At 41.7% G+C, this 25,507-nt stretch overlaps 1 protein-coding gene across 1 annotated transcript in view; it reads right to left on the reverse strand.

Annotated features, from left to right (window-relative positions):
* Nucleotides 1-5,348, reverse strand: part of scml4 (Scm polycomb group protein like 4) — an 89,254-nt gene extending 83,906 nt beyond the window's left edge. The window contains exons 1-2 of the mRNA XM_069887517.1: nt 5,167-5,348; nt 4,542-4,775 (exon numbers count right to left, since the gene is read on the reverse strand). Coding sequence (XP_069743618.1) covers nt 4,542-4,733 — 192 coding nt within the window. The 5' untranslated portion in view covers nt 4,734-4,775; nt 5,167-5,348. The remainder of the gene's footprint in view (nt 1-4,541; nt 4,776-5,166) is intronic.
* Between the last annotated feature and the right edge of the window lie 20,159 nt (nt 5,349-25,507).

A 25,507-nucleotide genomic window follows, 5' to 3' on the forward strand; every position in this document is an offset into this window, starting at 1 on the left:
GAAACAATTAATAAATGATCTTTGAACTTTGGGTATGAAGTGTGAATTATGGATGGGAAAGGATTAGAGGGATATGGGCCAAGTTCAGACTAGTCAACAAAGATGTTAGGGCCAAGGGCCTGCTTCCATGCTGCAGAACTCCATGACTCCATGTCTTTTACTGGAAGGTAAATTTTTCTACTCATGGTTAAAGAGTTGCGACCTACTACCCCTGAAAGGCTTGGTATAACAACTGAAAAACCATTGAAGGAGAGGAGTAGATATACATTACTACTACTATGTCACTTTGAAGGAAGTGCTTTTGCAAAGGTGAGTTGGGAGTCATGCTTCTACTACCTGCTCACACCAATTAAAAGATGTCAAAGACCAAACTTCACACATGGCAAGAAGTGGTGCTTGGTTGGATCCCATTGTCTAGTGGTTGCACATGGCTGTCCCGTAGCTGGCTAAATTATTGAAATGAGAATGGCCACTTGCCTCAGATTGAAACCGCAGTTCTTTCAGCATGTATCCCATCATATTGCAATCAATCATCCTTATAAGATCACAAGATAAAGGAACAGAAACAGGCCATTAGCCCCATCGAGTCTGTTCCGTGATTCTACACTAAGCTGAACTATGCTCACACCTAGTTCCTATTTCCAGCCTTAACCCATATCCATTGATATCCTTACCAATTAGATACTTATCAATTTCCTGTTTAAATTCTCCCAATGATCTGGCCTCCATCGCTGTATGCACCAGTGAGTTCCACAAATCCACGACCTTCTGGCTAAAGAAGTTCTTCCTTACTTCTGTTTTAAATGGATAACTTCTAGTTTTAAGACAGTGACCCCTTTTTCTTGATTCACCCACCAAAGGAAGCATCTTATCTACATCCACTCTGTCAATACTTTTTAAAATGTCTCTATGAGATTCCCTCTCATTCTTCTATACTCCAATGAATACAATCCAAGTGTAGCCAAATGTTCCTTGCATTCAGGAATCATCCTAGTAAATTTCCTCTGCACTCTCTCCAACAACATCAGATCCTTTCTAAGATAGGGGGCCCAAAACTGCACACAGTGCCCATAGAGCCTTATCAACACCTCTTTACACTTATACATATATTAATACATGATTTTTCACACGAGCTACAAAGAACATGGCACATTTTGCAAGTCCAGGTCCATAGATCCCTCAAGGTTGCTGCACAAGTTAATAGAATGAGTAAGAAGGCGTACAGTCCAATTGTGGTCTCACTAGACTTTTATAGGCCTGCAAGATTGTGGTCACTGTCTCAGAAATGCTCCCTCACCAAGAAGTTTGTCACCTGTCTAGGCTCATTACCAGATTCAGAAAGGCCTCTCCTCTAAGCCCCTTTTCCACTGGCATCCCAGTTAATTGGCTGTGCAGTGTCCCAGGATAGGAACCTCTTTGTGCCGTTTCCACTGGGGATCCCTTAACTGGGACACTAGTTGCTTTTCCACTGAAAACAACTCATCCCCAGGGATTGGAGTGTTCTACCTTCAATTGGAAATGGGTCACTTTCTGCTGTCCCTTTCCCACTGGTTTTATCAGCACCCTGGCATCAGCAAAAGCCGGGGATATGAATAGGAGTAGAGGAGGATAATCCCCGGTGGGAAATGGCGTCATTTGATGCCAGCGTTTGGACAGTGTCCATTTTCCACTGGACCCTGTCCCAGGTAATTCCTGGAAAATGGGCTAATGTCAGCTGGTCCACATACTGTGTCAGGAATCCTTCTTGGACACACATCTCATATTCTACCCATCTGAACCATATGCACTAAGGAGGTGCCAGTCAATATTTGGGAATTTGAATTTTCCAATAACAACAACCCTGTTATTTTTGCCCCATTCCAGAATCTGCCTACTTATCTCCTCCTCAGTATCACAATGGCTCGGGGGGGGGGGGGGGGTTTCCTATAGAATACTCCCAATGGAGTGATCACTCCCTTCCTGTTTCTGACTTCATCCACAATGACTCCTTAGATGATCCCTCCACAACATCCTCCATTTCTGCAGCTATGATCATATCCCTGAGTAGCAATACCACTCTCCAACCCCACACCAACCCCCCCCCCACTTTTTTACCTCCCTCCCTGACCCTTCAGAAATATGTAAACCTCAGAATTATCATCTGCCAATCCTGTCCTTGTGGCATCCAAGTCTCTGCAATGTCTGACAGATTTTTTTCCCCCAATAATCCGTGATTTGTCAGAAAAGCAGGAATTGAACAGCGATCGTTGACAGACTGCCCCCTGTATCTGACATGATGGTCGACAGGCTGTGTGAAGGAACATCTCCAGTCTGCAATCAGCTCACAGCAGAAAGAATGCTGAATACTTTCCCTGCATTGGGAAAGTTCCAGCAGGAGAATGCGGAAAATAAAAAACACGGAGAAACAGAAATAAAACAGTATTGGGGGGGAGGAAGGAATACTTTAATGAATAAATCAAATTCTTTGCTTTATTCTTAAAGTTTGACAGATAAGTTAGACCATTTATTGAAGGAGCATTTATTATGACATAATGTGCTTGATGAATAGTTGGTCATGGGTTGGGAGTGGCTGAACCTAGGGCTCCTTCCTGTCTTCTCACACACTTCCTCTTTGCCATCTCTGGTGGCACAGTTAATGTAGTGGTTAGCATCGCGCTGGCCGAGTTCGAATCCTGCGCTCTCTGTAAGGAGACTGCACGTTCTCCCTGTGCGTGAGTTTTTTTCCTGGGCTTTCCGATGTCCTCCCACCCTTCAAAATGTACAGGAGTTAATTGAGCGGCACTGCCGGAAAGACTTGATACCGTGCTTTATGTCTACGTCTAAAAAATGCAAAGAACTTCTCGCTCAGTCAACTCTAGGAAATTTTTTACACCATTTACGATGGTCCTGCTTGACTGCCCATCTAGTGTTTGATTCCATTGAAGCAATGGAACTAATTACTCAGCACAGAATACATAGAGGCAGTTGATACCAAACCACCTACTTAGTGCTAATGTCAAAGAGGAATTTCGAGCCTCACAGGAACATTCTTCCACACGTTCCACGTTAAGTCAGTCTATAAATACAGTAGAGGAGTGTTTGCATGGATGAATGTAATTAACCATTTAGTGTCTGGAAACATGTCTAGATTAAACAGTACCCTGGACAATAACAGACCTACTTTAAATTTAATCACTTTTGTACGACATTAGCTTGATGTCAATGAACAATCTTATCAAAAGACTAGATGCTACATTTTTATCAGACTAGGGAAGCAGACTCTATTATTAAACAGCTATAATGTTACATTAATTTTATCTTCTGCTGCATTGGCTGATAATTGCATTCTGCTTCTTGAAAATTCATGGAAATAATTTTATTTCTCTTAACAAATAAAAACTTTTAAAATGTGAGCTCATTTGTTCAATGCTTGTTCAGTCAATTTTGATGGGTTCATATTGACACTATGTTGTTTCTTCAGCAATAAAGCCTGCTGGGCACCAATAGTAAATAGCATGAATTATTTTTTGAACATCTGATAACTTTAACAACCATTCTCAAAAACGATATGTCCCTTTTATCTAAATACAAACACAGGCTTAACCTCAAGCAGGATGAACTGGTGCAGGACATTTCCTTCTTTTGCCTTTTGTGCAAAATTTCTAAACATTTTCTTAATAAATGGTAGATCTAAAAAAATGATCTCCTATAATAATATTTAAATCAAAGAAAGACAATCTATTTTTTTTCTTTGCTCAATCTTTCACTTTAATGCATGCTACAAGATAATACAGGAAACTATTTCCTTAATAAGTTACAGTAACTGAATGGTTGCTGTAGAAGCAGAGTAGAATGGTTAAGACTGACATTTTATGAAAATTAAAATGCCCTGTTTCCTTAGTAACAAGTATGAGAGAAATTATTAATATGCACACACAGAATGGAGATAAAAAATTTGACCAGGTACAGCTTGGCCAAAACAAAACCTATCAACCTCAAACTCTCTACTCTCCACAATCTTATATAAACTCAATCTATTGGCTGCTATTTTATTCCATTTGGCATCTGAAAATCAATTTTTGAACCTTTTAGGCAAAAACAAATGGATCTGATGTTCACTGTAAAGCAATATAAGTAAGATTTTAGCCAATTGTTCAAATAATATTATAACAGTATTCAGATCATAATTGCAAATATTATGTTGGCTATAAGCACTTAACATTATTTGACAAGGAATTAGAAATTGAGGTTGTTATAATTTAACAACCTTCTCATCACAGATTTAAATCAACTGCTCTATCCCACAAATGCAATCCCTTGGGCAATCCGTCTGATTACACAGTGCACTTGATTTTAGAGGATCAAAAAAAGTCATCTTTACAAATTTTTAAAAAACTTATCCACACATAAGGAAATGCGTGCCTTGCCACAGCAACAATTGTTATTTGCCTCCTTAAGGAGAATGGGACCTGTAAAAATTTCTCAGTGACTTTCTGCCATTTACACCTGCAAAATGCACCTGCCACGCTCTGTGGAATACACCAAATCTGACCCGTATTTACCTTGCTTCCAGGTTTTGGTCCTCGTTTTTTGGGTATTTTGAGCGGTAAAACTGCTTTAGGTGGAGCTACTGCAGCAGTCTGCACGGCCAGTTTGAAAGCTGACTGAAGGAGCTCCTGTCTCCGTTTTCTACCTGGCTTCCTTCCTCTTTGTCCGGGTGTATGCTCTGAAGCCACTTTCATTGCAGACTGCATTTCACTCTCTTCAGACCGTGGTGGGATGGGAGAAGCAATGCTCTTCAGGATAGAAATGAAACAGGTGATAAAAAGAGATGGAAGACTTTAAATTGCAGAGAAGGCAGGGAAGGTAATGGTCAAAAATTCACTACTAATTTTTAGCAGTATAGGATCATTTTTAACATTCCAATATCTATGCATTTTGCCAGTCTTCAATGTGTGTGTGCGTGTGTGTGTGTGTATATATTATACATTAATGCATACATAGATGTTAACATTCAGATATAATTCCATCTCATAATAACGTAACTACTTGTGTGTGCCAAGAATATTTGTACTTAAATCATATACATCAAATAAAATTTGCTTGCAAGACCATATGTTATTAAATCATTATTTCTAAATCAAGAATTACAACCATGCAGATGAACCATTCACTACTTCGTATTACCTTGTTAACTAGACTACACCACTAAACCTCCGAAGTGACAGAGGCAGGAACACACTTATTGCACAGGCACAATAAGCTGGCAAAACCCATCTTTGCTACGCTTCTCGTTGTAAACCAAGACTCTGGCAGCCCAGTGTTCCAGCTGCAAACATCTCATTAAACTAATGCATTCAGGGCAGAGCAGAAACTCGATTTGCCATGGCTACAACAGTGAATTTCCATTACGATGACAGCTTAAACCACATCATGTCCGGAAACCAACCAACCCTGTGCTTCAGAAGGGGGGGAAAAAATTACATGCACAAAATGAAGCCTACATGCGGTATATCTTCCTTCCTCTCAATCGGCTCGACAAGGAAATATGCTGCTAAGAGAGGAAAGAAAAATATATTTTAAAATGCCAAATAAGTCAAACAAATTCAGAATATACCTCACAGAAATAAATCAGATAGGTGGCTACGAATGAATACAAGCAACGATGTTATGCAATGCACATTTTTTTAATGACTATTTGAAGCATTGGAGAGACCAAAATTGTTTGGTTTATACCCCTAAATCTGTTCTATGTTGCAACATTTGCTGAACCATACTGCTTCATGGTACTTAAAACACAATGGTTCTTAATCAGGCATTTTTCTTGCATTACTCTTTCAGTTATTCTTTTTGGACCTCCTCCACTGTTTCCACGGAAACCACACTGAAAATGTCAATTCAGCACTCCAACGTCTGTCGCTAACATAACTTGCCCTCCCATTCACATATGGGAAACTGAATGTGTGGCAACACATCCTCCCAGCCTCACACAACAGTGGTTAAATGACTGACAAGATTCCCTCGAAGGTTCACAGGAAGTTACAAGCGGAGTGGCTGAGCCCAGATGCCAGTCAGATCGCTGCGTCACAGGAACCAACATAGTTGAGGATCAACTCCAGTGGGCCAGCTGTTCTACACGAGAAAAGAAAGCCAAAATATTTACTTAATATTACCCTTGTCAACTTCAAAGGTGCGTGTCTAACCACTCTCAATGTTCTGTCTGCTGTCTTTACAGGAAAACCAGTGTAAAATTAGGTTCTGCAACTCCATTGCATAATTATCTATAAACTAATTCTTTTGAAATATTATTCAGTTCTGCCCTCCTCAGTCCATTCCAAAATTATGGCATTCAATTAACATGTTATAGCTTCTTTTCTTAAGTAAAGATACACAAATATTGCAAGTGGGTTAGTTCTTACTTTTGATGTACAACCATGTTTTCAAGTTGCCATCAAATTTGAGCATTAAATCTAAGCCAACATTTCAATGTAGTACTAGGGAGTGCTGTGTTACAGGAGCTACCATCTTTCAGGTTAAACATTACACCTACCATCACATTGGTAGAGATACAATGATCTAACCAATATTTATTTCTAAATCAATTTCACTATTGTTGTGGGAGCTCTCCATGTGCAAATTTCTCCCGATCATACTTATGTATGTTCAATTATGGAATGCAACAATTTAACATTGACCCCTGGCTTTTTTGTTCATTGACAAGAGTTGGAGAAGGCAACCTTAAGAAATAGTAAAAATTTTAAATATATAAACTTGTGTATTTCACGTTGTAGTAATGTTGCCGTAAAACAATGGAACAGGAAAAGCTCCTCTCCTTCAAGATGGTATAATGTGACAAATAAACTTAAATTAAAACTTCAAAACTAAAGTATAAGGAATAGTTCAAGAAACAAAGCATAAGGACCAAGTTCATTAAAATGCCCCTGACTGCAAAGAATTTGGTGAAATAATAATATGTTTATAAGTTCAAAGTCAAGGCATGAGTAGTGTTATGTTGGAAGCAGGCAGGTAAACTGGACCAGAACAAGTATTTTAAGTCCACCAAGAAGGCACTAACAAAGTATATAACAAGTGCAACCGGTGGCGCTGGAACACTCTGATTCAAAGAAATAGAGGGACTGAAACATAAAAAGCATATTGTCACAGAAGTAAAAGACATTCATAGCAGGATCTCAGCCAGTCAGTGTCAGGGTCCAATTCAAGGAGTAGCCAAGACTGCAAGGAAGTGAACAGGGGCGATAAGGAATAGAGTGAAACATGAAAGTCTGCAGATGCTATGATTCTTGTAAAATCACACCGAAATGCTGGAGGGACAACCAGTCTTTTCAGCATCCATCAAAGACGAAGATACAAGGAATAAGCAGAATGAGCCAGAAGCAGGAAACCTCAGAAAGTCTCAGAATTCAGACAGTGCCGGCTGGGGGAGGAATCCAGACCAATAAAAGGTGTTCATTGGATATATAAGGAATGAGACAATTTATCATGTTTGTGCAAATGGAGGCGGAAAGGAGAGACAGAGCTAGGGGAGGGTGACGGGGGAAGAAGTGAGAGCAAGCTGGGAAAAAAATAAGGCAAGTAAATAAAACCTTATGTTTAAATTACCAGAATTAAGTAAAATAGTTCAGCATAAGGGGGAAGCGGGGTTAGCGTAGTGCCATGATGTTACCACGCCTGTGACCGGGGTTCAAATCTGGCGCTGTCTGTAAGGAGTTTGTACGGTCTCCCCCTGTCCATGCAGGTTTCTTTCAGGTACTCTAGTTTCCTCTCACTGTTCAAAAAACATACTGGGATCGTAGGTCAATTGGGTGGCATGGGCCCATGGACCAAATGGCCCTGTTACCATGCTGGCTTCTTCACAACTACTGTTGTATGTCTAAAAATAAATACTGCTTCAGAAGAGGAGGGTTGGGGGGGGGGGGGAAAGTGGGAGAGAGTAAGAGAGAGAGCATGAGGGGAAAATCGATCACACCTCAACCACTTAGTCAATAAACCTCTGAAGTTTTAAGTTACAGACTGCAACAATTCTTTTCATTTGAGTGTTACTTCTTTCTGGCTAGATGTAACTTTATGAATCTGTTGAGTTTTTAATTAACATACCTGTATCGATCTTGCAGTCATGAACAATTCTGATGAGGTAGTTTGATTTAATCTTGAAAGTAATGCAAACTACACATTGGCAAATCTTATCAAGGCACCTGGTTATTACAGTACATTACAGTAAACTAAAGTTAACAAGGGAGCACACGTTCATGTTTTTTCTCCAAAAGATCTCACTGGAGCATGCAAGGTGAAGGAGAAAGAGTACAGAATTTGGCTACACCTCAGGACTTTTGTTCCACCTGGACCTAAATAATTGAGCAAGTTTTTGTTCACTTTTTGACCCTTTCTGGGTTTGACAGGTGGTGGAACAATTAAGTTTAATTCAAACATGCTGAGGAATAAAAGCCAGATAAGGAGAACCGTAACAGGCATTAGTTTTGTCCACCTTTCATGATAAGCAAAATGAAAAGTTTCTTAAAAAGGAAAATTAAACAGGCACATTACAGAGATCTTGAGATTGACTCTGACTGTGAGTGAAATGACGAGAGAAGATAACGGACTGTAGTGTTCTGCAATGAGGAAGTGCATCTGGAGGGATCTTAACAAAAGATCACACAAACAAAATTCTCATATCTGCTGAGAGATTGAGAAATTGGAGGACGTTGAATAAATCATTAAAAAAAAGAGGAAGGCACATAGCAAGCTCAGTGAGTAATGCGCCTGTTCTTTCTATTGGGCGTATGGAGTTCCCACCATATGTCCAATAGAAAGGAAGCAGCTTTGCGAATCTCACGATCAGAGCACAGCACGAAGAATGCTAAACCCAAAAATACATTCATGAGTATTTTAAGATGCATGCAAGGCCATTATCAGGTGACGCTTGACAAACTGAGATAAGGGGCTTCACATCCCTCAGAATAAAGAGCTTTTAGAAGATACACTAGTTGTCTATTCCTCAAAATGATGGGAAGATTTTAACTGGTATGCAGGGAAAGCTACTTTCAGATTACAGAGGAATTAGGGGATATGGGGAGAAGGCAGGTAGGTGGAGTTAGGTCATAAATTAGATCAGCCATGATCGTATTGAATGGCGGAGCAGGCTCGATGTGCCATTTTTGGCCTACTCCTGTTCCTACTTCATATGTTCCTATGTTCCTATATCATAAAACTGAAATGTAATATTGCATGAAATTGCCTTTAGTCTGACGAAGATTCACCATTAACATTGTTTATGCTCCTGACAGTCAGAGAAAGAGAAACAAAACAGAGATCCCTCAGAGATCCTGAGTGCCTGTGGATTCGTCTCCAGCACTCCTGCAACCTTGACAGATGCACAAGACTCCAGTTCAGATCAAACCATCGGCAACCCGAGCACAGACCCAAACCTCCAACATGATGAGGAAGCTCCAGCGCCCAGGGCACTTTGGAACCCCTCCTTGCCCTCAGGGCCCTCTCGATTCACGGTTCTCTGTCCACTCCATCACTAATTTTTGTGTCATCTACAGTCTTATCTCCTCTATTCACATCTGAGTCATTAAGAGACACTATATCACACACAGCAAAAGTCCCAGTACCCTGCAGCACCACTGACCACAGAGTTCCAATCAGAAAAACACCTCTCTGTCTCTGATCGCTAAGCCAATTTTGGATCCTTTTAGGCTAGCTCACTTTGAATTCCACATGCTTTAATTTTTAGGAGATGCTACCAACAGCCTTATCCAATCCTGTACCAAAGTCCACACAGACAACATCAATCACCCTGTCTTTATCAGTTTCCTTTGTTAACTCAATCAAATTAGCAAGTCAGAACTTCTTTCACACAGAGCCACACTGACCAGCCATAATCACCCCCTACATTTCCAAATCGGTGTAAATCTTGTCTCTGAATTTTCTCCAGTAATTTTCCTACCACTGATGTAAGTAAGTCACATGAGCCCACACAGACCAGGTTTATCCCTGCTGCTCTTCTTAAATAATGGAACATTACTTTTAATCCTGATACTTAATGTTCCTTTTTTTACGTTCTGTTGTGTACTTTCATGGCCATTAGTCTTCACTCCATTAAGGACATTTTCAAGAGGCGGTGTCTCAAGAAAGCCGCCTCTAGCCTCAAGGGCCCTCACCACTGAGGCCAGCCCTTTTCTCACTGCTACGATCAAGAAAGAGATACAAGAGCCTGAAAATCAACACCAAAACAGCTTCTTCCCCTCCACCATCAGATTTCTGAGTGGACAATGAACCCCAGACACTAACTCACTTTTTTCTCTCCTTTTTCACTAAAATCTGTCAGAGCCCCAGTTATCTTTTCTTTTCCATAACACTCTGGAATAGATCTCATCTGACCCTGGGGATCTATCCACCTTTATGCAATGCAAGACATCTACCAACATGCCCTGGACTACCGACAGATCTCTATCCTCTATATCCTTCCCCTTATTGAATACAGATGAGAAGTATACATTTAAAATTATGCTCAATTCTTCTGACTCTACACATAGAATACCCCCATGGTCCCTAAGTCAGTCAAACCCCAATTCAAGACCTAAACATGTAGACAAATCTTATCCCTTTTTATAATAACTAAGTAGAAACTTACAAAACTGTGGTCACTGTTTCAAATATGTGCCGCCAACTAACTCTTCCATCACCTGCCCATCATAACTTTAAATAAGATCAAGTACAGGCCCTTCTCTGATGGAACCATCTATATATTGTCTCAGAAAAATAACCTTGGATACACTTAACAAATTCTATGGTAAAATCGGGTGGTGGGGGGGGGGTGGGGGAGGGGGTGGGTGATGGAAATGTGGAGAGAATAAAATGGGATCAGTGTAGGGTAGGTGAAAATGGGTGCTTGATGGTTGGTAGTGTCTCAATGGGTTGAACAGCCTGTTTCCCTGCCAAATGGCCCTATCGCAAAATCATGTGACTGGGTTTGCAAGTCGGACAATCAGATCAAGGAATACAACCTTTGCATGAGTAAATCAAGCGATTGCTGAATCCTTTTATGGATGCCCAAATAACTTGATCAAAGATCTCAATTTCACACCTTTGTAAGATGGGATCTGGATTCGAGACTTCTGATCCAAAAGCAAGGCCATCCACAAACTGGAGGAACAGCCCTTAATATTCCTTCTGGCCACTCTCCAGACAGCATTAACATCAATGTCTCTGGTTTCTGTTAAACCATTCCCCCAAGTTTCGCTCTTTCCCTATCCCTCTTTCTCCTCTCTTCCAGCTCTTGACCACCTTCCCTTCCCTCTCATTTAGAGCTACCGCCTATCATCTCAATGTTTATTTTTAATCTTCTACCATCCTACCCATATTCATCTCAGTCCTCTTACTTTTGGCCTATATTCACTCCTCCCCATGCCCCTTCCTCTCCTCCTTCCATCCTCCCACCTTTTTATTCAGATGCCTGCCTGCTTTTTGTCCATACCTTCATGAAAGGTTCAGGGCTAAAACATTGGTAGTGACTGAGACCTGTACCTGTATGTATCTTTGTGGACTAACGTATTGATGGTGAGGGGTGGGGGGGTCCGTCCCAGGTGCCAGCTTGAGGGAGATGCCAAAATCATAAAAATATAGGAACCCCAGAAAGTTTAGGATGAGGCTCGTACAGTTTCGATGCACTATCTGCGAGAATAAAAGTCAGAAACCATGCTAGTGTTTTTTTTTCCAGGTTTTTTTGGGGTCAGTATTCTTCCTCTGATTCGATCATTTCTTTTATTATATTTTTCATTTCTAAGACATAATAAAATATTGATTAATCTGTTACAGGGAGCTCGCGCTGTTGTATTAATCTGCTACTGGGAGCTCGGACTGTTGTATTAATCTGTTACTGGGAGCTCGCGCTGTTGTATTAATCTGTTACTGGGAGCTCGGACTGTTGTATTAATCTGTTACTGGGAGCTCGCGCTGTTGTATTAATCTGTTACTGGGAGCTCGCGCTGTTGTATTAATCTGTTACTGGGAGCTCGCGCTGTTGTATTAATCTGTTACTGGGAGCTCGGACTGTTGTATTAATCTGTTACTGGGAGCTCGCGCTGTTGTATTAATCTGTTACAGGGAGCTCGCGCTGTTGTATTAATCTGTTACAGGGAGCTCGCGCTGTTGTATTAATCTGTTACTGGGAGCTCGCGCTGTTGTATTAATCTGTTACAGGGAGCTCGCGCTGTTGTATTAATCTGTTACTGGGAGCTCGCGCTGTTGTATTAATCTGTTACAGGGAGCTCGCGCTGTTGTATTAATCTGTTACAGGGAGCTCGCGCTGTTGTATTAATCTGTTACAGGGAGCTCGCGCTGTTGTATTAATCTGTTACAGGGAGCTCGCGCTGTTGTATTAATCTGTTACAGGGAGCTCGCGCTGTTGTATTAATCTGTTACTGGGAGCTCGCGCTGTTGTATTAATCTGTTACTGGGAGCTCGCGCTGTTGTATTAATCTGTTACAGGGAGCTCGCGCTGTTGTATTAATCTGTTACTGGGAGCTCGCGCTGTTGTATTAATCTGTTACAGGGAGCTCGCGCTGTTGTATTAATCTGTTACAGGGAGCTCGCGCTGTTGTATTAATCTGTTTCTGGGAGCTCGCGCTGTTGTATTAATCTGTTACAGGGAGCTCGCGCTGTTGTATTAATCTGTTACTGGGAGCTCGCGCTGTTGTATTAATCTGTTACTGGGAGCTCGCGCTGTATTAATCTGTTACAGGGAGCTCGGGCTGTTGTATTAATCTGTTACAGGGAGCTCGCGCTGTTGTATTAATCTGTTACAGGGAGCTCGCGCTGTTGTATATTCAAAATGAGAAGACTGTGGCCACTGGAATTGCAGTGGACACAATGAAATAATCACACAGGGAGTTTCTTCAGTGAATCAAATGGATTTACTGTTCAGAACGCACGCAACCTTTTAAAAGCCCGAAACACGCGTCCAACAAGCGTTGTCGTCATCACGCACTGACATCACTTACCTGGTTTGATGCCTTCTTGGAGTTGTAGTGCCATCATAGTGGCACACTACACAGCCCCTGCCCACCTCCCCACCCAGATCCGGCAAAAAGGTTTGTCTGTTTTAGGTTGTCAACCTCTGCGACGGACTGTTGGCTGCTGCAGTGGGGAAGACTTGTCCATATAAACTAGTTTAAGCCTGTCAATAGTGAAAGACTGTAGTTTTCCTTCAAAATACAGGTTGACCTAGTTTGTGTGAGTATCTTATAAGGTCCTTCGTAAGGCATCTGGAAAAGTTAGTCAAGAGTTCCCCTAAGGACGAAGACATATTCTCAGTTTTTGAGGTCTTTGGGCATGAAGGAAGAGTATTCTCCATGCGGAGGTGGTGGTATCGGGGTCAATTTTCCTACAGACTCCCTTATCCTGCTCAACGATTCCATAGGATCATCGTTGGAGTTGGAATGATAGGGAACGAACTCCCCTGGAACCACCAACCATGCCCAATGCACGAGGTCCAGTGATGAAGCTTGGAAGTCCTCCTTTGGAGTTGTTCTAATGCCCAGTAATACCCAGGGCAGCTCATCATCCCAGTTCGGGCCCTCTAACTGAGCCATCAAGGGTGACTTGAGATGTCAATGAAATCTTTCCACCATTCTATTAGCCTGGGAATGATAGGCATTCGTATAATGAATAGTTGCACCGAGCAAGCGAGACAAGGCTGTCCACAATGAGGAAGTAAATTGTGGTCCTCTATCCGAAGTAACATGCATCGGAAAACCAAAACGAGACACCCGGGAACTGTGGAACGTCAGAGCACAAATGTCTGCAGTAGCATCTGCCATAAGCACGGCCTCAGGCCGCCACGTAAACCTGTCTATTACTGTAAAAAGATAACAGTATCCTCTTGAAACAGGAAGCAGATCAACGATGTCCACATGGACGTGAGCAAACCAACAAGTAACTGCTGGGAAAGACTGCAGTGGTGCCTTAGTATGGCTGCTGAACTTTTGCTTTTAGGCAGGAATGCAGGACCTTGCCATTTGTGTAACGTCTTTTTTAAGACAGTGCCACACGAGCCTGTTGGAAACCATATGAACGGTCGATGTAATCGATGGATGTGAGAGACCATGCAGAGTCGAATACTCAGTGTTTCCATGATGCTGGAACTACTAGGCATGGGTAACCTGTTGATATATCACAGAGGAGGAGTTTGCCATGAACTCCAAACTGGACATCATTCAATTGCAGGTTCGTGATTGCAGTCCGATAAGCATTCGTCTCATGATTATGTTTTTTGGCCACTGCCAAAGCTGTGTAGTCAATACCTTGATCTACAGGTGAAATCTCAAGAGGAGCAGAGCGGAAAAGTGTATCAGCTACTACATTCTTCTTTGGCTTGGCTTCGTGGACGAAGATTTATGGAGGGGGTAAAAGTCCACATCAGCTGCAGGCTCGTTTGTGGCTGACAAGTCCAATGCGGGACAGGCAGACACGGTTGCAGTGGCTGCAGGGGAAAATTGGTTGGTTGGGGTTGGGTGTTGGGTTTTTCCTCCTTTGCCTTTTGTCAGTGAGGTGGGCTCTGCGGTCTTCTTCAAAGGAGATTGCTGCCCGCCAAACTGTGAGGCACCAAGATGCACGGTTTGAGGCGATATCAGCCCACTGGCGGTGGTCAATGTGGCAGGCACCAAGAGATTTCTTTAGGCAGTCCGTGTACCTTTTCTTTGGTGCACCTCTGTCACGGTGGCCAGTGGAGAGCTCGCCATATAACACGATCTTGGGAAGGCGATGGTCCTCCATTCTGGAGACGTGACCCACCCAGCGCAGCTGGATCTTCAGCAGCGTGGACTCGATGCTGTCGACCTCTGCCATCTCGAGTACTTCGACGTTAGGGATGAAAGCGCTCCAATGGATGTTGAGGATGGAGCGGAGACAACGCTGGTGGAAGCGTTCTAGGAGCCGTAGGTGATGCCGGTAGAGGACCCATGATTCGGAGCCGAACAGGAGTGTGGGTATGACAACAGCTCTGTATACGCTTATCTTTGTGAGGTTTTTCAGTTGGTTGTTTTTCCAGACTCTTTTGTGTAGTCTTCCAAAGGCGCTATTTGCCTTGGCGAGTCTGTTGTCTATCTCATTGTCGATCCTTGCATCTGATGAAATGGTGCAGCCGAGATAGGTAAACTGGTTGACCGTTTTGAGTTTTGTGTGCCCGATGGAGATGTAGGGGGCCTGGTAGTCATGGTGGGGAGCTGGCTGATGGAGGACCTCAGCTACTACATTATCTTTTCCATAAATATGTACTATTTCTGTGGAAAATTCTGAAATGAATGATAATTGCTGTTGTTGTTGCGCTGCCCATGGCTCTGAAACCTTGGAAAACACAAATGTTAAGGGCTTGTGGTCAGTGTACATAGTAAAATCTCTGCCCTCCAAAAAAATTGGAAGTGTCAAATAGACAATTCAATGGCCAGAGCTCCTTATCAAAAGCACTGTATTTTTTCTCTGCTTCATGAAGATGGCAGCTGAAGAATGCTAACAGATTCCATTGCCCATTGACATATTGATGAAGTTCACCTCCTACGGCCATACTGGAAGCATCTGTAGAAAGGGTGATGGCTGCATTTAAAACTGGGTAGCTGAGTATAGTGGCACGAGTCAGCAAATCTTTCATCTTCAAGAAGGCATTGTTTTCCTCTTCAGTTCAATGGATGGTTTTGGCATTTCTGGACAGTAAATCAAAAAGAGACTTTGTGATATGAGCTACTCCCGGAAGAAACAGAAGGTAAAAATTTACCATTCACAAGAATTTCTGCAGGCTTTTAACTGTAGCAGCTCTTGAGTATTTGATAATGATCTCAACTTTGGATGGTAGCGGGGTCATGCCCTCCCGAGTAATTCTATGCTCCAAAAAAATCAATAATTTCTTGTCCAAAAGTGCATTTATTTGGATTGATGGTCAGTCCAAATTGCTGAAGATGAATAAAAAGTTTATGAAGATGTTCCAAATGTTCTTCCTTGGTCCCGCTGGACACTAAAATTGTCATCGAGGTAAATGAAGACATTGATTATACCACGTCCTAAAGCAACCATCACCCGTTGAAATGACTGAGCAGCATTCGTTAATCCGAATGGCATTCGTACAAATTCGAACAACCCAGACGGGGTAATTATTGCTGTTTTTGGAATGTCTTCCAGCTATGCACCAAGTCTATTTTGGAGAAATGTTTTGCACCATGCAAATTATCCGAGAAATCCTGAATATGAGATATTGGATAATGATCCGGAAGAGTGGTGTAGTTAAACCGCCTGTAATCTCCACAAGGTCACCAACTTCCATTGTGTTTTGGGACCATATGCAATGGGGATGCACAGAGTCTACCAGACCTACAAATTATGCCTCGTTCCTCCATCTTGGCAAACTCTTCCTTAACTAAATGCAGCTACTCTGGAGGCAAGCGACATGCTTTAGCATGGATAGGAGGGCCCTTAGTACAAATGTGGTGAGTAATGTCATGGAGGCAGAAAATTGTAGAGTAGTAATTTCAGGGAAATCTTCCAACAACTTGGAGAATTCATCTACTGGTTTACTTAATGTTTGGAGGCACAGAGCATTTGTGGGGTATAGGCGTCTGCCAGAGGAATGGTCTGCAAAGTAGTTCCATCTATTAGCCGACACCCTTTTAAGTCGATGAGGAATGAATGAGCCCGAAGAAAACCTGCACCAAGCAAAGGTTGGGATACTGCTGCTATAATAAATGGCCAAGTGTAGAGATGATTCTCGAACTTGACATTCATCTTCCTGATGGCAAAAGTCAGAAAGTTGGAACTGTTAACTCCTTGTAATTGCAGGTCCGAGATAGGATGGTGTGTGTCAAAACTGATGAGTGGAAATATGTTAACTTCTGAACCCATGTCCACCAGAAATTTTCATTGGGACATGAATGTCTTTTAAAAATTCTTAAATAAAATGTTAAAAAACCCACCCCACCATCAAGTACATCTACAGGGAAAGTTGCCATCAGAGAGCAGCAGAAATCATCAAGGATCCACATCACCCAGCATGCACTCTGTTTTTGTTGCTCCCATCAGGAAAGAGGTATCGGTTCCACAAGACGCGCACCACCAGGTTCAGGAACAGCTGCTACCCCTCCACCATCAGACTCCTCAACAATAAACTCAATCAGGGACTCATTTAAGGACTCTTACTTGTGTACTTTATTGATTTTTTAAAATACTCTCTGTACTGCACAGTTTGTTTACATTTGTTATTGTTTACAGTTAACCATATAACCATATAACCACTTACAGCACAGAACAGGCCAGTTCGGCCCTACTAGTCCATGCCGTAACAAATCCCCACTCTCCTAGTCCCACTGACCAGCACCCGGTCCATACCCCTCCAGTCCTCTCCTATCCATGTAACTATCCAGTCTTTCCTTAAATGTAACCAATGATCCTACCTCGACCACGTCTGTCGGAAGCTCATTCCACCCTTTGCGTAAAGAAATTTCCCCTCATGTTCCCCTTATAATTTTCCCCCTTCAATCTTAAACCATGCCCTCTAGTTTGAATCCCCCCCCACTCTTAATTGAAAAAGCCTATCCACATGTCTGTCCACATGTCTGTCCCTTTTAAAATCTTAAACACGTCTATCAAGTCCCCCCTCAATCTTCTACGCTCCAGAGAAAAAAGCCCTAGTCTACACAATCTTTCCCTGTAACTCAAACCTTGAAATCCTGTCAACATTCTCGTGAACCTTCTCTGCACTCTCTCTATTTTGTTTATATCTTTCCTATAATTTGGTGACCAAAACTGTACACAGTACTCTAAATTTGACCTCACCAATGCCTTGTACAATTTCATCATAACCTCCCTACTCTTGAATTCAATACTCCGATTTATGAAGGCCAACATTCCAAATGCCTTCTTCACCACACCATCTACCTGAGTATCAGCCTTGAGGGTACTATTTACCATCACTCCTAAATCCCTTTGTTGCTCTGCACATCTCAATAGCCTGCCATTTAATGCATATGACCTATTTAGATTTGCCTTTCCAAAATGTAAAACCTCACACTTATCTGTATTAAATTCCATCAGCCATTTCTCAGCCCACACCTCCAGCCTTCCTAAATCACCTTTTAATTTACGGTAATCTTCCTCACTATCCACAACACCACCAATCTTTGTATCATCCGCAAACTTGCTTATCCCATTCTCCACCCCTACTTCCAGATCGTTAATATATATAACAAACAATAGTGGACCCAGGACCGATCCCTGAGGAACTCCACTAGTCACCGGCCTCCAATTGGACAAACAATTTTCTACCACTACTCTCTGACACCTCCCATCCAACCATTGCTGAATCCATTTCACTACCTCCTTATTTATACCTAATGCCTCCACCTTTTTTCCTTACCTCCTGTGGGGAACTTTGTCAAAAGCTTTACTAAAGTCTAAATAGACAACATCCACAGCTTTCCCTTCATCAACCTTTTTTGTAACCCCCTCGAAAAACTCAATCAGGTTTGTCAAGCATGATCTACCCCTGACAAAACCATGCTGATTACTCCCTATCAATCCCTGTACCTCCAAATATTTGTAAATACCATCCCTCAGAACACTTTCTATCAACTTACCCACCACAGACGTCAGACTCACGGGCCTATAATTCCCAGGTTTACATTTGGACCCTTTCTTAAACAGCGGAACCACATGCGCCACCCTCCAATCCTTTGGCACTACCCCTGTGACCAGTGACATCCTAAATATCTCTGTTAATGGCCCCACTATCTGTCCACAAGCCTCCCTGAGTGTCCTTGGGAATATTTTTTCCGGTCCCGGAGATTTATCCACCTTTATTTTTTTCAACCTCCTCGGTTATCCTTATATGCTTCATGACCTCCCCACTATTTTTCTTTACTTCAACTGGTTCAATATTTTTTTCCCTAGTGAATACCGAGGCAAAGAAATCATTCAAAATTTCCCCCATTTCCTCTGACTTCTCACTCAGCCTACCTTCGCTATCTACAAGGGGTCCAATTTTATCCCTCACTAATCTTTTATTTTTAATGAACCTATAGAAACCCTTTGGTTTTATTTTTACTCAGTCTGCAAAAGCCTCTTCGTGCCTTTTTTTGGCCTTTCTAATTTCTTTCTTAAGATTCCTTCTACACTCCTTGTAGTCCTCCTTCAAACTCTCAGCTCCTTGCTCTTTATACCTCTTGTACACCTCCCTTTTTCTCCTAACCAAATTTCCAATATTCCTCGAAAACCAAGCCTCCCTATGACTTCCAGCCTTTCCTTTGATCCTCACCGGGACATATCTACTCTGTACCCTCAAAATTTCTTTTTTGAATATCCTCCATTTTTCATTTACATCCTTACCTGAAAATATCCTGTCCCACTCAATACTCCCCAAATCCCTTTGTTTTCCTTCGAAATTTGCTCTTCTCCAATCTAGAACCTCAACTTTAGGCCCCTCCTTACTCTTCCCCAAAACTACCCGAAAACTAACAGAGTTATGATCACTAGACCCAATTTGTTCTCCAACGTTAATGTCCGATACCTGACCTAGCTCATTCCCTAACAGGAGATCTCGTATTACACCGTCCCAAGTCGGTTCTTCTACTAATTGATTTAGAAAACAATCTTGAACATATTTAACGAATATGGTTGTGTCCCATCCAGCCCTCTAACTATATGGGTATCCCAATCAATGTGAGGGAAGTTAAAATCTCCCATGATCACTACCTTATGATTCTCACACACATATGTTATCTCCCTACAAATTTGTTCCTCTAATTTTCTTGGCCCATTTGGTGGTCTATAATACATCCCTATTAGCACCCTCATGCCTCCTTCACCCCTCAATTCCACCCAAACAGCCTCACTGGACCATCCCTCCAGACCATCCTGCCACCTCACGGCAGTAATGTCCTCCTTAACAAGCAGAGCAACTCCTCCCCCTTTTTTACCCCCTGCTCTATCACATCTAAAACAAATGTATCCTGGAATATTAAGTTGCCAGTCCTGCCCCTCCTGTAGCCAGGTCTCACTAATTGCCACAATATCATGACCCCAAGTATCTGTCCATGCTCTAAGCTCATCTACCTTGTTCACTATGCTTCTTGCATTAAAATATATGCATTTCAGAGAATGACCCTGTGATAGTACAGACCTATCACCAATGTATATAGTTACAGTATCTAGAGTGTAATGACTGTGCTTACAGCGATTGGCTGAGAGCTTAGCCACGCCTACTGTCTGGGCCTTAAAGGGTTGTGTCCCTAGCCAGGTCGGATCATTCCGGACTGGTCGGCCACCTGAGAAGAGCTCCTGTCTTTTGCTAATAAAAGCCTTGGTTTGGATCAACAAGTCTTTGGTTCTTTCAACGAGCTCTACGGACCCTCACCTATATTCTCTTTTCTACCTTTTACCCTAATCTTCATCCTACCTTTGTTATCGTTATTATTCCTATCTAGGTGGCCATGCTCCCTTGACACTGCACTCACACTCTGTTCCCCACCCCCCTGCCAAACTATTTGCAGTTTTTATTACCTAACAACAAGAAAGATTGAAAGAGTGCAGAGGAGATTTATTAGGATGTTGCATGGATTTCAGGAACCAAGTTACCAGGGAAAGGTTAAACAGATTAGGACTTTATTCCGTGAACGCAGAGATATTTAAAATTATGAGGGGTATTGACAGAGTAAATGTACTGAAGGTAGGCTTTTTCCACTGAGGGTAGGTGAGGTACAAACCAGGGTGAAAGAGGAAAAGTTTAGGGGGCAACATGAGTGGGAACTTCTTCACACAGAGGGCGGCAGGGGTGTGAAACGAGCTATCAGCTGAAGTAATAAAAACTGCAAACACTGCTCCAAATTTGGCCTCACCAATGTCTTTTACAACTTTACCATAGCATCTCAACTTCTATACTCAATATTTTGATTTATGAAGCCCAATATGCCAAAAGTTCTCTTTACATCCCTATTTTTGTAACTCAGATTCAGATTTCAGATTTATTGTCAGAGTACATACATGACATCACATATGATTCTGAGATTCTTTATCCTGCGGGCACGGCAGAATTACAACTAATTGGTAATGCAAAAAAAAAACTGCACACAGCGTATACATGTAAACAAATAAAGAACTGTAAACAATAACAAATGTAAACAAACTGTTCAGTACAGAGAGAATTTAAAAAATCAATTAAGTACACAAGTAAGAGTCCTTAAATGTGTCCCTGATTGTGTTTATTGTTGAGGAGTCTGATGGTGGAGGGGTAGCAGCCGTTCCTGAACCTGGCGGTGCGTGTCTTGTGGCACCGATACCTCTTTCCTGATGGGAGCAACGAAAACAGAATGCATGCTGGGTGATGTGGATCCTTGAAGATTTCTGTTGCTCTCTGACGGCAGCCTTCCCTGTAGATGTACTTGATGGTGGGGTGATTTTAACATTAAAGAAGAATTTGGACAGGTGCATGGATGGGAGAGGTATGGAAGCCTATGGACTGGGTGCAGGTCAGTGGGACTGGGCAGAATAATAGTTTATCATAGATGAGAAGGGCCAAAAGGCTTGATTCTGAGCTGCAATGTTCTACGGTCTTGGAAAACTCTCACGATTGCATTCTTAAAATGGCTGTTGCTATCATTTCAAGCAATGGTTAAATGGCTCCAAAATGACTCTTCATAACAGACTCAGGGGAAGATAGGGAGCAAGTTTCAAGATCTTGAAGCCATGATTGTTGACATTGACTTCTTTGATTACACAGGCTTTTCCTTTCCAGGCATTTGAATACGAATGGCAGAAAGTATCAGGATAATTTGCTGTTGACAATCTAATGTTTATTCTTTCTCACTGATTGGTTCTCTTAATTTATGGAGTCACTGTTTTGTGCACAATGCCTTTTCTCCCAGATTTCATGGTGACACTTTACTCTGCCTGGCTCTTACAATAAATTTTCATTTTTTAAAATAATTTAGACAGACTGCACAGTAACAGGCCATTTCGGCCCATGAGTCCATGCCGCCCAATTTATTGAAGCTGTTGCATCTAATCTACTGACTCCAATCCTGTTTCTGAGCTGAACAACAGAAGTATAACTAATCGGATTTGTATAAGTGCCGCTCGAGTACTGTGAACTTCTATGTCATTCTGAAACAAATTTATCTGTTAATTTGCTTTGAAAATATGTATAATACAGAGATGGATATCACGTCCATGTTTCAAGCTTCTGGTGTTATTGGGCCTTAGGAATTAATATGCAGTTCGAAATAGCATTGAATTACACCTGAACCTCAGGAGACATTTCAGATTCGCCATTCAATCAAGCTGAACAATGGGTGGGTGGCTATTGTACTCCCAGACATTTTTACTGGAAATGAAAATTTAATATGTGACAGCTTTAACAGCAGGTATGGTAAAATAAATTAATCACTAAACTATTTTGAAGGCATTGGGAAGGCACAAGGTGGTGGGAATTTTAAGATTGTGTACTTTAATGTTAATTCTTTGTGCAAAAACTCACTGCAATCTCAATATCATTTTTGAGACATATTAATATAAAGGACATTTTAGGTTTTCTCACGTTTACCCATTAGAAACATGGTTCATCTAAAAAAGTTAACATGCACAATACTGTAATACCATTCTCTGCCCTGTTTGACTCTGTGCTCCCTATTTTTCCAGGGAAAACAATCCTTTTAAGAATGTTTCTTTTCCGTGGGGTTGATAAGTAAATCAACATTTCTGAAGAATTCATTTGTCACCAGCTGTTACAGACTTCAGCATTTTACCAGCTCTGACGTCAATGAAGTCAAGCATAAAATCTTACTCAGACTTTTCTAGGCAGCTTTGTTCTTTAATTAAGAGGCTGATATGCAGGGACGTGAGTTTATATTAATGGAGTAAATTCGAGGTTGTCCTTGGTGCTGTAACTACCAGCAGGTAGAAGTTCCAGATATGCTTGGCTATATTTTCGCCTGGGTTAACTTTGACAAAATGTGTACAGGAGCTAAAAGTGTGGAAGAAAAAAAAATGAAGCAGTTATATCACTACTCCCTCCTACTCTTATCCTGATACACACATGGGAAAGGTTGATTTGCCTGTTTAAACCAATCAAGATGCCTGTGAAGGGTCAATCAAGATCAGAGTGACGTAATTAAATAAGGAAGGAGGAAATAAGCAAACTAAGTCAATCGCAAACAACAGAGACTAAACACTTTAGGTCTGTATTCTTTGGAGGTCAAAGGAGTGAGGGACTACCTTAGTGAGACCTACAATATTCTGATACGACATGCCAAAGAGGAGAGAATTTAGAACAGACCTTACGGTCCATGATGTCTGCACTGAACATGATGCCAATTTAAATGAAATTTGTTGAGATATTTTAATTAATTGGAGAATCTCAAACAAAGAGTCATTGCTACAAGATAAGGAAATGGTCATTTAAAATGGAAGAGTGCAAATCTTTATTTTCAGAGAGGTTGGTGAATCTCTGGAAATCTCTAGCCCAGAAGGTGACATCATTAGAAGTATTCAAGGTGGAGGCAGATACTTTATTGAAAGTATAGGGAATTGAGGGCAATGGGGATCTGGCACAGAGGTGGTGTTGAGGCCAGTGTAGATCAGCCATGATCACATTGAATGGCAGGGAAGGCTTGAGGGCCTTGGAGATCCACTCCTGGCCCTATTTTCATGTATTCTTGTCTTCTTGAGTTTGGACATACCAGAAATTATTATGGAACCGTTCAATTGCGGATAAATGCTTTGAGAAAGTTTGACATTTGACTCTTCAAAGATATGGCATGTTAGTACAAGGACCTACACCGATCTTCCAGAGACTTGAGTTCAAATCCCATCACAACAACAGTGGGATTGAAAATTGATGAATATTCTGGAATTTTTAAAAAACAAATACAATTAAGTTATTGGTAATAAAGACCAGATGATCATAAAAATCCTGCCTGGTTCACAAATGAACCTCACAGGAAGAAATCTGTTATCCTCCCCAATGTGGATCCAGAGGCAGCAATGTGATTGACTCTTCAAGTCAAGTAAAGTTTATTGTCATCTGATTGGACAAGTTCAAGCCCACAAAATGTATGGTTAGTGTGAGCAGTTCCTTTGGTCGTTCAGCATTCTCACTGCTTATGGGAAGAAGCTGTTCCTCAGCCTGGTGGTGGTGGGTCTGATGGCATCTCTTCCCTGACAGGAGTAACCAAAAGATGCTGTGTGCAGGGTGGAAGGGGTCCTCAATGATTTTGTGTGCTCTCTTCAGACAATACTCTCTTAAATTGCCTATCAAGTTGAAGAGTAGTTAGGGAAGTGTATTTGATGCTGGCTTTGCCGGCAATATCCAACTCCTAAAAAATGAATAGGGAAATGCATACAGGTAACTTCACACCCAGAGAGCATAGATTTGGGCAGCATGGCTAGTGTAGCAGTTAGCGCTATTACAGCGCCAGCAACCCAAGTTCAAATCCCATGCTACATTCTTCCGTCTAACATGCGTGAGTTTTCCCCAGGTGCTCGAGATTCCTCCCACCCAAAACAATGGATCGGTTGGTCAATTGGGTGGAATGTGTTTCATGGACTGGAATGGGCTTCTACTATACTGTATCATTGAATTTTTTAAATATTAAAATTTTAGTGAGTTGTGTGAGAGAATTGAAATTATAATTGCATAAAAGTTCATGATGGGAGCTTTAAAATAGGTGCAAACAGGACATTGTGTTCTAATACTACACAACACGTCATGACCTCACGATGGGCTTGAAAGAGGAGTGGCAATTAACCAGGAGGATTAACCAGAAGTCCAGGAGGATGCCACCATGTAAGACATAAATAACAGAGCATTCTCTGGTGTAAAGCCCAGGACATGGAGGATCCCACTGGGGTTCTACACAGATTTGTCTATATACAGTACCTGGCTAATTGTTCTTCAGAATATTCCTACCTCTATTATAAGGGATGTAGAAGAGATTCACCAGGATGTTGCCAGGACTGGAGGGCTTCAGTTACGGGGAGAGGTTGCAGAGGCTGGGCCTTCATTCCACAGAGTGAAGGAGGCTGAGGAGTGACCTTGTAGTGCTTTTTAAAATGAGAAGCCATGGATAAAATGAATGCTTACAGTCTTTTTCCATAGAACTAGAGGGCATAGGAAGAGAGGAAAAGATTTAAGAGAGATCTGAAAGGCAACTTCTTCACTCAAAAAGTGGTCCATATGTAAACCAAGCTGCCAGAGGAAACCATAGGAGCAGGTATAGTTTCAATTTTTAAAATTTAAATAAATATATATTTACAGCAAGCTGATTCCAGCCACTTAAACCTGTGCCACCCAATTAAGCCCAAGTGAACTTACAACCTCATATGTTTTGGAGGGTGGGAGGAAATTAGAAACCCGGTTCGAATCTGGGTTGCTGTCCCTGTAATAGAGTCACACCAACCTCTATACAAATGGTACCACCCAATATTCAAAGTCATTTGGACAGAATTATGGTCAGGAAGGATATGGACCAAAAGC

The sequence above is a fragment of the Narcine bancroftii genome, chromosome 6 (assembly GCF_036971445.1).
Source record: "Narcine bancroftii isolate sNarBan1 chromosome 6, sNarBan1.hap1, whole genome shotgun sequence".
In the NCBI taxonomy this organism is placed as follows: Eukaryota; Metazoa; Chordata; class Chondrichthyes; order Torpediniformes; family Narcinidae; genus Narcine; species Narcine bancroftii.